The sequence below is a fragment of the Polypterus senegalus genome, chromosome 11 (genome assembly GCF_016835505.1).
Source record: "Polypterus senegalus isolate Bchr_013 chromosome 11, ASM1683550v1, whole genome shotgun sequence".
Lineage (NCBI taxonomy): Eukaryota > Metazoa > Chordata > Cladistia > Polypteriformes > Polypteridae > Polypterus > Polypterus senegalus.
This window is the reverse complement of record NC_053164.1, coordinates 34,819,954-34,837,549: the sequence shown is the minus strand read 5'-3', so window position 1 is coordinate 34,837,549 and position 17,596 is coordinate 34,819,954. Positions and strand designations below refer to the sequence as shown.

Here is a 17,596-nt window from a genome sequence, read left to right as displayed (position 1 = left end):
AAACTTTAGTCTGCACTGCACTATTTACACTTTGTTTTGTTTTGCAATATAGGAACTTGAAGCTCTTTACAAAATCTCTTGCTGACAATGTGTGTCCTCATTTACCAGGCTCATCCTCAGACATGTTATCGATGGTTCCAGGTTCAAGCTGCTAGGGACCGTGGAGCAAACCCAGATCATCACACCCTCTAGTGGCCATGGAGCAAACCCAGATCATCACACCCTCTAGTGGCCATTTTTTGAAAATGTTTTTGGGACATACTGGAACTTATTCGCTTCAGGACTCCTAAGATAATGACAGAAACTCAGCTGAACTGTTTGATTTACACATTGACTTGGTAACTGCACCTTCTCTTAAAGTGTTACTGTCTGATTACAGTACAGAATAAGTAGAAGGAAGGGAGAGCCCAGACAAATTCCAATTAAGTATTTTTGCAACAAGAAATGAAAATGATTCAGAAGAGGTGAAGAACAGTACTCCTTATTCAGAGAGGGTTATTACACTAAGATCAAGAGAATTTTACATCAAAATAAAAACACAAGCCTAAAAGGCCAGTCAATACCAAACTATATCATAAAATAGTTTTGTTTTAGGTTATGTGACAATATATGTTTTGTTTTCTGTGTTTTTAAGCCATTTTTATAATGGTGGCATGACGATATCATCTGGAATGTCGACCCTTGTCTTTACCATAAACATCATGGCGATACCAATTAAAATAACATAGAAAATGGCAATGTCCGTTGAGGGGAAAAAGTTCATCAAAATGATGTTAGGATTTCACCACAAAACTAACAAAAAGTGAACATAAAATTAAAAATATGAATATATCCAAAAATTAAAAGAAGTGAATCTACACAAAATTTATCGAGTTTCTAACAGAGTGCCAGTTCCAGTTTGTTGCCATTAATTTGATCATGTACAGGATCAATAGAAACAAAATGTCATTACTTTACAAATGTAATATTTGTTGTTACCATTGGGTATTTTGCTGATGAACCAAGTTAATTAAATCGAATCGCACAAATCTTTGGGCTATTACTGAAGGAAAGCCAGATGCTGTTTCGGTCAAAGCACCAAAAGTCAAGAGACTGATGAAAGTGACAAAACTAGCGTCAAAATCAGACAAGTCTGCCCTAGAGGATTGCCCATGTATTACAGAGCTTTCCTTTAGTTTTCAACAAAGGTTGAACATTACTTATACAACAAATCTGTCTTGATATCACAGGCCATATGGCATGAACATCCTGTGCAACCATGCAGCACTATACCAACCAAACATGCAAAATGGTGGAGACACAATATGGCACTATCCAAAAATGTAAAACTAATACACAAAATGTTTCTAATGTGACCTCAAGGCAATAACAGTAGAAATATAAATAAAACAAAAAGCGAATATTATCTGTGTGATCCTATGTTTAAATAAGAAACCAAATTCAATTACCCGGTAACTCAATAAAGTTGCCTATAAATAAAGTTGGCCAGGTGCAGTAGTAGTGATGGTGTGTTTAAGCACTTACTGTTGGTGTGTGTTTGTGTTCTGAGCAGTTCATGTGCAGGGTGTAACAAATAGCATTTCAATTGAAAAGATCTGACATGGAGAATTATCTTGCATGGAGTTACAAGTCAGCGAAAACGGCAAACATTAACGCAAGAGAGAATTTCGATTTCAACTGAGTGTAGAGGCGGCCACAATGTGTTGCTTATAAGGCTCATCAAAGTTAAAGACGACACACAGATCAAAACTCTTATTTATGTTGTAGGAAAGGAGGTGATTAAGCATTCAAAACGTTTATGTGGGGCATAATTATAAGGTAGTGATAAACAAGATGAATAACTCCGTGCTGAAAATAACCACAGCGTGTGAGAGTGTGTACTTTCAAGCCTACTTTTTTATTAGTGATCAAAGAGGCAGGGACAAACAGGTGAGGAATGCCTAAGAAGTTGCCAGGAGTTAGCCGACATGTATGCATTGGTACTTTTGAAAATATCTGCAAGTTGTGTTTGGCAAACAGCCATCAAAATGATGACAGTTAACTGCTAACTGGAGCGCAACATTTACAGCAAGATAACCATCATATTCTGAGGCAAGAAGGAAGTGATGCAACAGAGCAAACTAGCACAACAATATCGTGGTGCTGATGCAAGAAGCAAGCAACTCAATGAAGTCATGCAAGAATGTGCATTTGCTTCGACAGCAAATGCTACGTATAGCCACACCTATGGCTGCACAGGAGCAAAATTCAGATATTCTTAGAGCAAAGGTGTAAAGAAACTGGAAACTGATTAATTCAGAGATAGCTACATGCAAGGCAGGCTTCAGTTCTGGTGATCCCAAAGAAGGAAAAGAATGACATTTAAAGCCTTCACCCTGTGCTTAACAAGAAGTCATCTGCTATTGGTAATGAAAAAAATCGGGGTCAGCCGATGTGTTCTTGTTTGCAAAGTGGCAGGGCACAAGCAACTTCTGATTTAGAATGCATAGAGGGAGATGGATGTGGATGAGTAGTGGTGATGGCAAAACTGAAGAGTTTAAGGTGCCAACAGACTGTGGAAAGTGCGTAGAGCTAGATATTTAATGGAAATCTATGAACTATTAAGTACAAGACACCCATCAAGAAATGACAGGGCAACACAAACTGCAAGTAAAAGTAGGTGTCTTGGGTTTATAATCGGAATAAGTTTAGCGATATGGGCGGTTTCATTGTTTCTGCCTCTCATGAGACACTTCTTTTGCTATTGTACTAGAGATGTAATGACTGCCGTTCTTCTGTGTATTACTTTACGTTTGTTTCACCTGGGTGCTTTATCCTCACAAGTCTGCATGGTTACGGCCTCAGGTGCTACAGTCATTAGGGCTGCAATTAGCTGAGAGGTCCATAAAAGACTCCTGCTGTGCCATTGGTTAGCTCGCCAACCGTCTTCAGTCCTTTCTTTTTTGGTTGGCCCTTAGTGATTTTTGAATAAACAAAAAGATTGTTCAGTCCTGAATTTCTTGAAGGTTTATGTATTGTTGCTGGTTTTGACATTTAAAAATGTATTTATCATAGTTTTGAATTTTTACTTCCACTATTGTTGGTTTAATAATTCTGCCTCTCTTTCAGATTGTTAATTAAGGGTGTTCTTAATATTCACTCTTTTAGTTCTTTCCCATCTGCTAGTTTGCTTAATCTTTCCTGTTAATAAGTTTGTTATTTAATCATTAATAATAAAATTAAGTATGTTTAAATATTATTGATGATTATGTTTTCAAAGAAATAATCAAAATGACCGGTGACTGTGGAAGTGTCCTTATTCTTTGAATATTTTCAAATTATAATCCTATTCAGCTTTTGCTCTGTTCACCTTAGCTGACACACTGTAGTAATTAATTAAACTTTTGACTTCCAAAATGAAGAGGCAGCCCCTCCACTTGCACTCATTTTGATTGACACCTCTTCTACTTCTTTCGGCTGCTCCCATTAGGGGTTGCCACAGCGGATCATCTTATTCTATATCTTCCTGTCCTCTGCACCTTGCTCTGTCACACCCACTGCCTTCATGTCCTCTCTTACCACATCCACAAACCTTCTCTTAGGCCTTCCTCTTTTCCTTTTGCCTGACAGCTCTGTCTTTAGCATCCTTTCCCCTATAAATCCAGCATCTCTCCTCCGCACATGTCCAAAACAACACAATCTCGACTCTCTGACTTTGCAATTCCCTTAAAAGAATTACCCTCACATTTGTTACTCATATGTTACTCTCCCCATGTAGTTTGTAGTGATGGACAAGAAAACGTTTTAGTCTCATATTCTCATGCAAAACATAGCTAACAAAGTTCCTGATATAATTAGGGTCTATGGTGACCAATGCTAGAAAACAGCAAACAATACTAAAAAGTCCATGGCAAAAATCTCACACTACTCATGTCCATCCATATGTCAAATCATTCACTCGTATTCTTACAATATCCCAAACACGTGTTTTTAATAAATTATAGTTAAATAAACCACTTAAGGAAAATGTCACTGCAAATGAAAATGTAACGCGATCAGATACAAAATAGCATTGAACTGAAGACCAGCCTCCCCAACATTGTCTCACTGGTCAGGTATTCGGCCTACTAACAGCTTATTCATTCTCGAACATTGCCTTTAAAAGTGATGTCAAAAAAAGCATGAACTTGGAGACATATAAACTAAGATTAAAAGTTAAAGAAAAGTGAGTAAAAACAATATCATGAAGAGAACCTGCCCCATACTTGTGCATATCTGAGATGTTCAACAAGCAGAAAGTCACCCGTACAGTTTCACAGACTGCTGCCAAATAATCCTGAGGTACTCTAGTTCTGCCATCACCACTCTGAATATCACTAACATCAGAAGGCAGGTCTACAATTCAAATGCTTGTTCATTTTTGAGCACATTCTATTTTTGTTCACGAGAACATTTACCAGAGGTGGTGTTTTAATAATATTTTAGCAAAAATATATTACTAAATTGAATTAGTTGGAATGCAATGAATGACCTAAAGTGGTGAAAAGGCAAGAATATTACAAATAGGCTTTTTCATTGATCAGCTAATAGGTTACAACCTACAGATGTTCTGCAGCATTTAAAGTAAATGAACCCTTGCAAGTTGAACCAAACAATTTGCACAGGTGTCCCATCTTCTGTCGATTACTTAAAACCCCTCAGTCTTTTTTAAAGCAGAGTTGGAACAGACTGTGTTACTACACCCTCTGAAGTACTGCTTGGACAATATTTCAAAGTCGAAAGTTATAAATTGCAAGAAAATGGCAATTAACAAATGAAATGAGACAGAGCATTATTAATCTTAGAAATGTAGGCTTTTCATTTAGAGAAACTGCAAAACAAAATCCAAGTGTCAGTGAGTACAGTGGTGTCCGGCACAATCCAGAGGCAATTGGAAACTAGAAGAAACTCTGGTAGGAAAGATGTGATAGACCCAAAGTCAAGTTTCTGAGGTTCACCAGCTTGCGTGATCGGCACCTCACAGCACAACAGCTTCAAGCACAGCTTAACAGTGCAGGTCGACAAAAGCAAGTGTCAGTTTCTACTGTGAAGAGGAGACTTTGTGCGGCAGATTTGACAGGGCGAGTATCAGTAAGAAAGCCATTTCTTAAAAGACAAAATAGGGCCTTGAAATACCAGCTGTGGACTGCTGCTGACTGCATAAAGTCTCCTGTTCACAACAGAAGCTGAGACTTCCTTTATTCGACATACACTATTAAGCTTTGCTTGAAGCTGTTTTTGAGGCTGTTGTGCTGACGTAACATACAAGTAATGATACAAGTAGCAACACATGTAACGTGAGATTTTTTCATGGATGTTTTTTGATATTGTTGGTTGTGGTGCAGCATTGGTCTCCATAGACACCTGTTATTTCAGAAACTTTGTTATCTCCATTCTGCATTAAAACATAAGATTAATTTTTCCTCTTAGCCATCCCTACAAATTATAAGAGTAAATAACATCAAAATATTCAATTAACATTAATGTTACACCTTTCAAGCTTTCCTCTTATATTGTCTTCATAATAATTACTTGCGAATGTTTTGAACTCATTTCACAAGTCCAAGAAAACCCCCACATATGACATACTTGCCTTGATGTCTAGTTATGCAAGACATCAAGCTTTTGGGGCTCCACATCATTTTTAGGCTATTTTTGGACAATATGTGTTGCAGGAAGTTAGACCCTTAAAATAAAGTTCAGTTTTGTCTTCAGCAAAAACGATGAGAAGGACTTGAGGTTGTGCAGGCCACAACAATTGACCCCTAGTGATTCACCCCCAATGGGACACAAGGGCCAAAGTTATTCTTTGACACAAAATTTAGAAACAAAATGGGGATCGGTAACATAGGCATGTGGAGTGTCATTTAATGCTATTTCGAGGTTGCTGCTCAAAAATATGATATTTTTGATGTTTGATTCTTTACTGGTGGTCTAGTAAAAGTCACTCCCAGATGGTTAAACCTGACAGTTTTCAAACATAAGCATATGAGATATCATTTTAGACTAGTTTAAGATCACTGACTACGAATGTGGTGTTATTTTTAATTTTGGATCCTTTACTAGGAATCTAGCACTCTTGTTGTTTATTATGCATTTCTAATTCTTGAAGTATATTATTATATTTTTTATGAAGACCTGAAATTAGGGTGGCTTACACTAATATACACTTTTTCTTTGTGAAAATCCTTTCGTTTTTTGCCTTTCCATGTGACTGAGTGAATATGGGTAACGCACAGACACAGCAAAGCAATTTGTATCAGTTCATGTGGCCACGTGTAAGGTTAGTAGTGCATTTATATTTTTAGTAGTCTGTAGTTTCTAGATCATGCACCAGTGGCACTCAGCTGTAATTATTCATGTTAAGGATGAGTTTACCCGAAATCGATCTTTGATGATCTCCACAGGCAATACATCGACGGATCAAATGTCAATTCTCCAGTACAAGGAGTGTATAGCTGGAGCCTTTCAAAATACACTAACTGCCTGGTGACGAGTGAAGCAGCAGTGAGTATGTGATCAAGTCGAGTTACATATGAGGCTGTTTTACCTGAAGGAAGCCTGGTGAAATAATGGCACCTTCAAAGCATGATCTCCACTGTGTTGAAAATCTATACCCATATGTCTTATAAAGTTCTTCATCAACAAGTGCCATTTTGACTGAAATACCCCATCTGTAATAAAACTACAAAGAGAATGACTTTTCGCAGGAATAATTTTTACCTTGCAAAGTAACACACCGGTAAGTTGCAAGCAGGTGGTTGTTCCTTCTCCAACAGCGTTCACCCTTTATAATATCATTAATGGATGGTAACTTTAAATACTTGTATATCCTGACCAATCATCTCAGAGAGCCTCGGTTTTCCTACTTGTTTCTTTAACAAGATCAGCAGGTCTATTCACAGGAGATGGCCAGTATATCGCCATTCGCTGAAATGCTTAATAAGCCCTCTTGCCACTAACTGAGCTATGCAGGCCTGCTGGGGGGCTGGCAGTGTACATGTTTAATATGGTGCCATTGTAACATAAAGCTGAAGGTTGTGGTATGGGTTGTTATAAACAGTACACTGGGCCATCTAAGAAATTCATTGAAAAGAAACCAAATTAGGAGCAGGCATGTGCTTATTCAGAGATCTGCACTCCACCCTCTATTGACTTGCATTTAAATTACACCCTCGCGACTAGTAGCTTACCTAAGTTAAGTAGGATGTGACAAAATGGAAACCTTCCACGGTGTAAAGAACATGAATGAGAAAGCCGACCAGCATGCTTTGTGGGATTTTAAAAGCCTAACAATCAACTTTAATGAACTGTCTAGTCTGAAGGAAATACCTCCAAATTCCTTGACAGAAAGTTAAAACAATTAGGGGATGAAAAGCAAAGAGAAAAAGGCTACAGACATAAACCGCATTTCTACACATTGTGTACAGCCTCCTAAGAAATTTTAACACAAAGAAAACTAATAAAATTGTGAGAAGAAAGGTGATGAAAGAAAATGAGTAGGAAATACCTGATGTACAGAGAATGGTGAATTACACAGAGGGAGTGAGAGTTAATGAGGAACAAAACCAGAAAAGTGACACTGGAAAGCAGAGAGATGTGTGATGCAAAATGAGAGGGATGCCAAAGAAGAAACATAAATTGAGAAATTCATAGTAGACAGACAGAGTGTGTGAGTGTGTACAGAATTAGGGACAAGGCAGAGGGTGGGCAAATAATGGATGCTTATTGGGAAATGAAAATATTGAGGATTGACAGTCTTAACAGGGTGTGGAGTAAAGGCTGACCAGTACAATTAGAGACAGAAAGGGAACAAGAAGAAGAAACACAAGGAGAGTGACAGGAGGCCATGTGCTCACCTGGCGTCCGCTTCACTGTAGTACTCTCTGGCCACGATGTCCTCAAACAGTTCTCCTCCAGTCACCCTGGAATGGGAAACACAAACACAAATTATAGTGCTGGTCACTACATGAAATAATCGGTTCATGATAATCATCTTAAAGGCTCCCCACCCTCTGTGACCATAAAATGAAAAAAGAAGATCTGGGAATAACTTTATTATAATCTTAACAGACAAGTTGCATATTTATTGGGAATCAAGCGTTCTTTGAGTAATTGCAGTTAAAATAAAAAAGGGAAAAATGTCAGCCATTCATAAGTCCACTGCAGCCACAGTAGCTCTCCGGGACTGGAGTTGGAGACCCCTGCCTTAATCAGTCTTCAGTAAATGTTCGTCCACTTATTTGTAATTCCCATTCATTTCCTGGTTCTTCTCAACAACTATTCTTGTCTGCCTCGGCAGATAGTATACCACTTTCATGATGGAACACCTTCTGCACCCCATCCTAACAAAAACAGAGCTCCTTTTTATCCCAGCCAGTCTACTCAACACTCCATACAGTAGCTCAGCTCACCATCATGAACACCTATCAGGTGGTGATCGATCGATGATCATCTATCCTTCATCGACCACATTGTAATTCTAATTCATGTGTATTCACTCTGTATAACGTTGTTTAGTATTTAGAATTCAAAGCAAGCAGTGTCAAATGATTTAGTAATAAATGTAACTCACACCGAATGCCGACCCAAACTAAGCAATTGAAAGATTAAGAAACCTTTGTCCATAAATGTTCAGTCTGGTCCTCAATGTGTTGTCTTTAACTACCATGTAAACCAATGGCAGGAATTCACATGTTCTGTTCAGAGAACCTCGGATTTTAGAGGAGCATAAAACAAGATCCATGTCTCATAAGTGATGGACGCAGGTCTGTCTTGTACTTTGTATGATTACACCATAATTATGATAGCCAGTGTGACCTCTATCAGACTGTAGGATGCCTGCAAAGGAGGTGGACTGCCAGATGGACTAGATCACCTACAGTTTATTCAACAGTTTCCCGATTTACTTGACAGCATCCTGAGGTGTAGTTTCCGTTTTCATCATGTCTAAGGCCAACTAGCAATATCTGTTTTTTCTTACATTACCTAAATTTTGATTCTGTGTATTAATATGCTACCTAATTTGCAACCTTAGAAACATACAGTTCATAAGTCCACTTTCTCAATTTATTTAATTTATTCTTTGCACTGTGGTAAGCTATCAGCATCAGATGCAAAATAAGAGCCAACGATGGACATGGAACATTACAATGAACACTACCTACTACTGCAAGTATTAAAACAGCTTAGAGCTGCCATTCAAGCATAACGGTCTTTAAATGTAAATTCTATATGGCCAAAAGTATGTGGACACCCCCAATACCGGTGCTAGGATTTTGCACCCTAGGCCAAGCTTATTAGTGCGCTAACCGACTATTAGGCAACTAACCCATGCAGCTGGGTTCCCCCCAATATGATCTGCACCCTAGGTGAATGCCTAATTCAACTTAACGGTGGTGCCGGCCATGGACACCCTTCCAAATAACTGAGTTCAAGTATTTAATTGTTAAAGGTGGATAAACTCAGCCATGTACACAGCCTTGTGATCTCCATTGACAAACACTAGCAGTAGAATGGGTCGTACTGAAGAGCTCAGTGACTTTAAACATGGCACTGTTATAGGATGACACCTTTGCCACAAGTCATTACATGAACTTTACGCTCTGTTAGTGCTGTCCTGGTAAATAAGAAGCAATGTTATTGTGAAGTGGAAGCAACAACAGCTCAGCCATGAAGTGGTAGACCATGCAAAATCACAGAGCAAAATGACCCATCATTTGTTGCATCACTCAAAACAGAGTTCAAATCAGCCTCTGGTAGCAATATCAGCAGCAGAACTTTGTGTTGGGAGCTTCATGAGATAGTTTTCCATGACCAAGCGGCTGCTCACAAGCTTAAGATCACTATGCGTAATTCCAAGTGTCGGCAGGAGTGTTGTAAAGCACACCACCACTGGTGTCTGGAGCAGTGGAACAATGCTCTCTAGAGCGATGAATCACACTTCGCTATCTAGCCATCTGATTGGCCAGTCTGGGTTTGGCAGATGCTAGGCGAGTGCTACCTCTTGGACTGCATAGTGTCTACGGTAAAGTTTGGTATAGGAGAGCTAATGGTCAGGAGCTGTTTTTCAGGGTTTGGCCTACGTCCCATGATTCTAGGGTAAAGTTAATGGTACAGAAAGCAGTGACATTTTAGATAACTGTGCACTTCTAACGTTGTGGAAATAGTTTTGAGAAGACCCTTTTCTGTTTTGGCATGACTGTGCCTCTGTGAACAAAGACATGGAGGAGCCAGAGTGGCCTGTACAGAGCTCTGACCTCATCCCTATTGAACACCTGCGGGATGAAATTATGAGCCAGATCTTCTGACCCAACATCAGTAAAATGTATTATTATTATTATTATTACTTGACAAATGTTCTTTTAGTTGAATGGACACAAATTCTCACAGAAAAGAGTAGGGGTCCCAGTCAGTGGCTGGAATGCACATGTGCCTTTATTGAGACAAAGAGGACAAAAGATCTGTACTCACCACTGTATACTGGACAGACTGAGCTGGACAGAGCGGCCACATTTACATTTCTTGGCATTAACATCTCTGAGGATCTCACTTGGACCAACCATGTCAGAGACCTGGCGGGGAAAGCCCAGCAGCGTTTGTAATTTCTGAGAAGGCTGAGGAAGTCTGGTATGCCAAGCACTATCTACAGCAACTTCTATAGATGTACAGTTTGAGAGTATTTGGGACTTCAAGGCTTTTGAGCGAGTGGTTAAATCAGCACAAAATATCATCAGAAGACCACTCCCTGCACTAGAGGACATCCATAACACCAGAGTTCTCAGGAGGGCCCGTAACATTACTAAGGACACAAGCCACACACTACATGAACTGTTCGTACTGCTACCGTCTGGGAGACGCTATAAGAGCATAGCAGTGAGAACATCAAGGGTAAAAAGAGTGTTTTCTCCCTTATGACATCACGCTTGTAAATAGAATCCATCCACTGTCCCTACCCTCAGCACTGCAGGCTAACACATGTCTGGAGGATGGAAGGCCATCTTGAGACCACTACATGCAGAGCTTACTTTGAATCATTTATTTATTTATTTATATGTGCACTCTTACCTCTGCTCGTTTTTGCATTTCTTTTGTACCTAAATGTTTTTATTTATTGTTTGTATTCTTGTCTGTCTGCGGTGAGTTGGCGCCCTGCCCTGCCCAGGGTTTTGTTTCCTGCCTTGAACCCTGTGTTGGCTGGGATTGGCTCCAGCAGACCCCTGTGACCCTGCAGTTAGGATATAGTGTGTTGGATAATGGATGGATGGATGGATTCTTGCCTGTTGTATTCTTATTGCTAGAGGACTCGCAGAATAAGATTTTCATTGCACTGACTACATATGACATTGAAGTTGAAGTTGAAGAACACAAATGGCAGCTCTTTGCAGACATACTGCAGACATTATCATCGTACTTCTGGCGCCCCTCAGATGACAGAACTCTAATCGGTTTCCTAAGTCACCTAATGGATTGACTGACAATGGATACACTACAAGTAACATAACATACTGTATGTATTATATATATATATATATTTGTGATCCATTTAGACCACTTTGTTGATCTGTTTTCTCTTTACCAGATTTTTCTGCTGATTGGTGTCAAAAAGCCAAAATAAATCTGCTGTCATTCAATGTTGTATAACAATAAAGTGTAAAAACTGCTAAGGAGTTGAATATTTTTGATAGGCACTGGAACATTTTCAAACCCGCCTAGACTACGTTAAGGTCAAGGGAGCCACAGCCAATCTCGGCAGCACTGGGAGCAGAGCAAGGATGCAAACATGCCTGGACAAGGTGCCAGCCCCCTGTAGGTGCCAATGTACCTAATCTATGAATGGGCACTGAAAAGTTTACAGACGAGGCTTTGTGCTTCCATTCATTGAAGGAAAAAAAGCAACACTCACCAAGAAGAGGGAAGCAACCGGCAGCTTCACCACACATGTCATTTTACGTGCAAATCACACCAGACTCTTAGCATTTGTAGGAGCTTTCAGTGGGGCCAAGAGTTGATAAAAATTGAGATGCAATGCTATGCCAAAGCTCAATCTCCACACAGGCTGGCACAGTCTTAGAAGAATGAGGCAAGGCAATGGGCATTCAGTGTCAAATCTCATTTCTTCTTTTGTCTTTTGTACTTCTTCCCACTCCCTAACAGCTTATCCCACACACCAGGAGACACCATTGACTAAGACAGCCTCCAAAAAGCTGCCAGTCTGGGGTATGCCACTCCAGTCCTGGAGGTCCACTGTGGCTGCAGGTTTTCATAAGTAGTTTTGTAATTAGAAGCCAGGCCTAGACGATCATAAAACTTGGTATTTAATGACATGGCTTGTTAGCCCTTTCAAATCATTAGCATATTGTAGATTTTTCATTTTCTGAGAACATTCTCCATATGTTTTGTGGTCCAGAATAGATTTGTACCTCTTGGCTCTTCCCTTCTCTCTCAATTGTTTAAAAATATTTTATTAGCACAGATGCATCAATATGCATCTACACAGGTTTAAATGGAGCACGTTAGCTGATGAGCTGGTGGTCTCTTTGTCAATCCCCATTACTAACTGATGGCTGATTAAGAAAACAGCTCACAAATAAAAACTTAATGCAGCTGTTTGAAAGGAAAATAGGCCTTTAAAGGTTCTGAATCATATCAAGTGAGCTAACTAAAACTAAGCCTGAAAAACATATTGCTTTAATAGTAAAAAAATTGGTACTAATTAATTGGGTTAAAGCAAAAAAACAGGACTGGAATTGAGTACCCTGTGTTAATCTGACCCTCTGCTCCAGTTTCCAAAGTGTAATGAGATGTTGCTCACGCTTTGCATGGTCTAACTGGCAGCAATTTTGGTCCACTCCTTCCCTCATCACTTTGCTCTTGACAATACGCTCTTAAAGGACAGCTGGCTCAAACTTGCACTCCTTATGTCTTCTTTTCTAATCAAAGAGAGCACCAAACATGCCCAACTTCTTCTAAAAGAATCTTAAAGATGCCCCGGTCTAATGTGCTCGTGTAAGGCCCACCAAGTGTCTATCTAAATTGTTTCTGTGCACTGTCATTCAATAAGCATTCATCATTTTATAAAGCGCTTTCAAAGGGCACATCAGTGACTTTGTTCACCCCAAAGGTCCAGTTAGAAACCATATGCTAGTTTCCTGTCAGGTTGGAGAAACAATATGGCAACTAAGAGATGACTTTGGCGTGTTCATGTGGTTAAGGAAATATGAAAGACACAAGCCTAGCACTGGGGGATTCCACCTCTGCATCACTCTATAACATGTAAACACAGCAGGAATATGGCTGTCTAATTGTGAAAATGACAATAAAAAACAGTCTTAACAAGTCAGCACAACGTTAACAACATACATAATCATCACACTGTGTTAAAAAGAGCTCTTTAGTGTTTATTTTTTGGTGGACTGGTATTACTTTTTCTGGGTCAGAGGGGCACTGTTGTACAATACATAAAACACTTGACCTTCTAAAGCATGAAAATTAAAAGACAACTCACTGGAGTGTACACATGTAAGGATGTTGTCAGGATTGCTTCTGATCCCCCAACATCCTGCTCGGGGTTGTCAGATTCAGTCACAAGACAACTGAATCCTCAACGAGTATAAAATCCAACGAATGGGAAGGCTGTCCACCAAAATTAAATAAATAAACTAAACTCTATCAAAAAACAAAACAAGAACATGGGAACATAAGAAGTTTGACAGAACAAGGAAAGACCACTCAGTCCATCGAGGTTGTCTGGTTAGCTAATAGCTCAGTGGTCCCAATATCTCATCTGGTAAATTTTAAAAGTTGCTTTATATGAAAATGTGCTATATAAATAAATGTTGTTTTTGTTGTGTCTTAAAAATAATGTCTACTTGTATTGACTTGTAATGCAAGCCTACTGCTTAATAGTATTACCCAGAATGCTATGCAGTTGAAGGAAACAGGAAGGAGTAATAAATCAGCAAGCTTTAGTGTTGCACTTATTTGGTAGCAGCGGCAGGGAACAAGCAGAGAAGCATGAGAGAAAAAACTCAAACTGTTATTTCAATGAGAGAGAGATGAATACCTGACTATAAATCTGTTAGGGGGTAAGGCTTAGTGAATTCATGCTTCCTGCTCCTGCTGCCTCTGTTTGTAAGAACTTTTACTGCTCTGATATTTAATTCCATCCATCCATCCTCTTCCACTTAATGAGGTCGGGTCGCAGGGGCAGCAGCTTGAGCAGAGAGGCCCAGACTTCCCTCTATCCGGCCACTTCTTCAAGCTCTTCTGGGAGAATCCCAAGGCGTTCCCAGGCCAGCCGGGAGACATAGTCCCTCCAGCGTGTCCTGGGTCTTCCCCGGGGCCTACTCCTGGTTGGACGTGCCCGGAACACCTCACCAGGGAGGCGTCCAGGAGGCATCCTGTTCAGATGCCTGATATATTATATATATATATATATATATATATATATATATATATATATATATATATATATATATATATTAAATTCTGTTAATTTTATCTCTGGGGCAAGATGGCACAGCGATTTGCATGGCTGCTTGACAGCTCAGCTCATATTTTTGGCCACAATGATCGGTTCGGTATAATCAGCAGACGATTCCCTTGCTCTCAGGGGCACTAACGGACCACTGCACCATTATAATCCACTCAACACCCATTCAGTTTCTCCTTCCCCACTCACTTCAATGCAGTTCACTGAGTTCCATGAAGTCACATACCCATGATTTCACCAAATTTGAGGTCAAGCTATTGTAATGAGTTTCGCTCATTACTAGTCACCACAGACACTGAATAAATGTTAATGTGTGTATATTCTCACTGATATCATTATTTATTTTAAGTATAGGTACTGTATGTCCTACTTTAAAAGATTAAATTCATCCTTTTCTTATTAAAATTAGGGTCCAGGTGGTGCATTGGGCATAGGGCAGGAAGCATTCTGGTCCAACATAAAGCACCAATCGACCTATCAGTTGCCAATCGGCCTACCACAGATATCTTTAGGATGTGGGGGAAAAAAGTGGAATACAGTACCTGGAGAAAGCCCCCATGGAAAATAAGCAAACTAAACACAGATAGTAGCATAACTCTAAATGCTGCATCACCACGCTGCCCTCGAGATTTGACTGCTGCCAAAATTCCACTTTACTCCAACAGAATGTATCTCTTCAGTATCTACATTATGGTCATGTGGAGGGCTTTGTGTCCCCCATAATCCTCAGCTGATGTCTTTTTTATTTTTGTACTCCAGTTTGAGTCCTTTACATGTTCTCCGTGATATAAATTTTGGGGGTCATTCTGGCATTGACACCATGAGTTGCCAGTCTATGAGTCTTTATGGTTGGGTCACTAAGTAACCTTCACAAATGAAGAACAAGAGGAGTCCCGGTAGCCAGTTTAATTAGAGTGCCCAGTATAAATTGTTTGTTAAGGGTCAAAATGAGATAAAACTCCCTTGGATAGTCAAAAGCTAGAAGCCAGCCAAGTCTGCGGATACCCCTGGGACAACTTAAAATTAATTTATAGGTGGCCTTACTAAGTAAGTAAAATTTATTTATAAAGCGCCTTTCCCAGACATGACACCACAAAGCCTCATACAACATAAAACACATAAAAATGCCATCCAAATGTAACAAAATAAAAAAAAAAGAAAGAAGAAAATAGAATAACAAGAACAAACTAAAAACAAAGTCCAAGCAGAGACTACTCATCTGTGCTCAAAAACCTGCTTAAACAAAAATGTCTTAAGTTGCTGACTAATAGAATCAACTGACTTAGTAATGCGTAGTGCTAACGGAGGACCACTCCAAAGCCATGGCGCAAAAGACTGAAATGCACAATCCCCCGTAGCTGCAGCCGGGTATGAGGGATGACTAGGAGGTCTTGTTGCCCAGATGTAAGTGGCCGACAGGCTGTATGGTGGTGAAGGAGGCCAGTAATATACTCAGAGGCTTGTCTTCAGAGAGCTTTATAGGTTAGCACCAAAATATTAAAACAAATTCTAAATAAGTGCAACGCATACAAAATGGGAGTAATACGTGCCCTCCGACTAGATCGAGTTAAAAGCCTAGTGGCTGCATGTTGGACTAACTGTAGCTGAGAAAGGGAGGATTTATTCAGACCAGTATACAGGGCATTACGGCAGTGAAGACGCGACGAGATAAAAGCACATGCAAGCATCTCCAGCTCTGGGCTTGAGACTACAGACCTCAGTTTAGAAAGGTTTCTTAAATGAGAGAAATGGGTGCAGGTAACAGACCTTACATGTGATTTTAGAATTAATGACTGATTGAAAATAACCCCCAGAATATACAAGTTCAGGTTGGCAATTGGAGAGACAGAAGTCCTTTTGAGACTAATCACAGAGTAAAGGCTGGGCTCAGCAATTAGAACCTCAGTCTTTCCTGAGTTCAACTGCAAGTAGTTGTTACAAAGCCAATTATTAATCTGTGACGCACAGTCAACCAAAATGGACAATCTTTCAATTTGATTAGGTTTAAATGAGATATAAAGCTGTTTGATATGAAATGCACTTAAAAGAGTTTATACTCTGAGACATAGGAAGGATGTACCGGTCTGAGATCCAAACCCTGTGGCACTCCACAAGTCTTCGGAACATAAGCCGTAGAAAGTGGTCTTTCTCTCATGTTCATTTTCTGCAATTGTCTTTAGACCTCTATGCCTCCTGAATCTTTAATAAGTTTACACCCTGAAACAGCTGCCAAGTGTGAGAAGAGATAGAGAGCAGAGTGAGGGAAGCTGGGGGATGATGAATGTGGCGCCACCATGGCGGGGACATCAGCTCATCTCAAACATCAGAGACAATACTATTGATTACTCAGAGCTGCATCTTAATGCAGCCCTGATTGCAGAGGACAATGACGTGGGGAAGTGGCCCCTCTTCACAATTACATCAGCACGCACTGCGGGAGCAACACGTGGCTCTGAAGTTCTTGCTTGAATAACTTAGTTCTGGCCAACTCCACTCGGAATTCTCAGTTAGCAACTATTAAAGCAAACAAGTGGCAAGTTAAATCATGAATACGTTTACAGCATCAACCAATCAAAAGGGCCATAAATGCCCCCTTGATTGCCTCATTTATCTACAGTGTATGCAAAAAAAACTGGGATTTTTTCATATTGATTAATACAACAAAATCTGTAATGTCTAGTGAGTGAAAACAAAATTTCTGATCCCTCTTTCCGTGTTGATCAAAGGAGTCAAACGGCAGGTGATTCACAGGCAGCACTCTAGAAATGTCACCAACCCAAAATAAGGCCAATAACATACAAAAAAAAAAAGAGGATGTGGACTAATACAATAAAGCACACACACGTTGTCACCGAGGACATATTGACTTGCATCCCGGCCAGGATGGATAATTCCTTACTCAACCAGGAAGCCTTTATAATGGATGGATGGTGGAAAGGAGACTCCCAGGTTCATGAGCTCCCCCAGTGTGATAGGTAGCAGCATCCATCTGGTGGATCTCCCATGTGCTCTCCCCACAGGGCATGATGGAAGTTGTAGTCCCAATGGGAGGCTGTGGTGGGTTCTTTGGGAGTTGACAAAGAA

At 39.9% G+C, this 17,596-nt stretch overlaps 1 protein-coding gene across 19 annotated transcripts in view; it reads right to left on the bottom strand.

Annotated features, from left to right (window-relative positions):
• Positions 1-17,596, bottom strand: part of LOC120538827 (calcium/calmodulin-dependent protein kinase type II subunit beta) — a 397,041-nt gene that overhangs the window by 167,625 nt on the left and 211,820 nt on the right. For all 19 annotated transcript variants that reach the window (XM_039768344.1, XM_039768347.1, XM_039768327.1 and 16 more), the window contains exon 5: positions 7,878-7,943. In XM_039768344.1, coding sequence (XP_039624278.1) covers positions 7,878-7,943 — 66 coding nt within the window. The remainder of the gene's footprint in view (positions 1-7,877; positions 7,944-17,596) is intronic.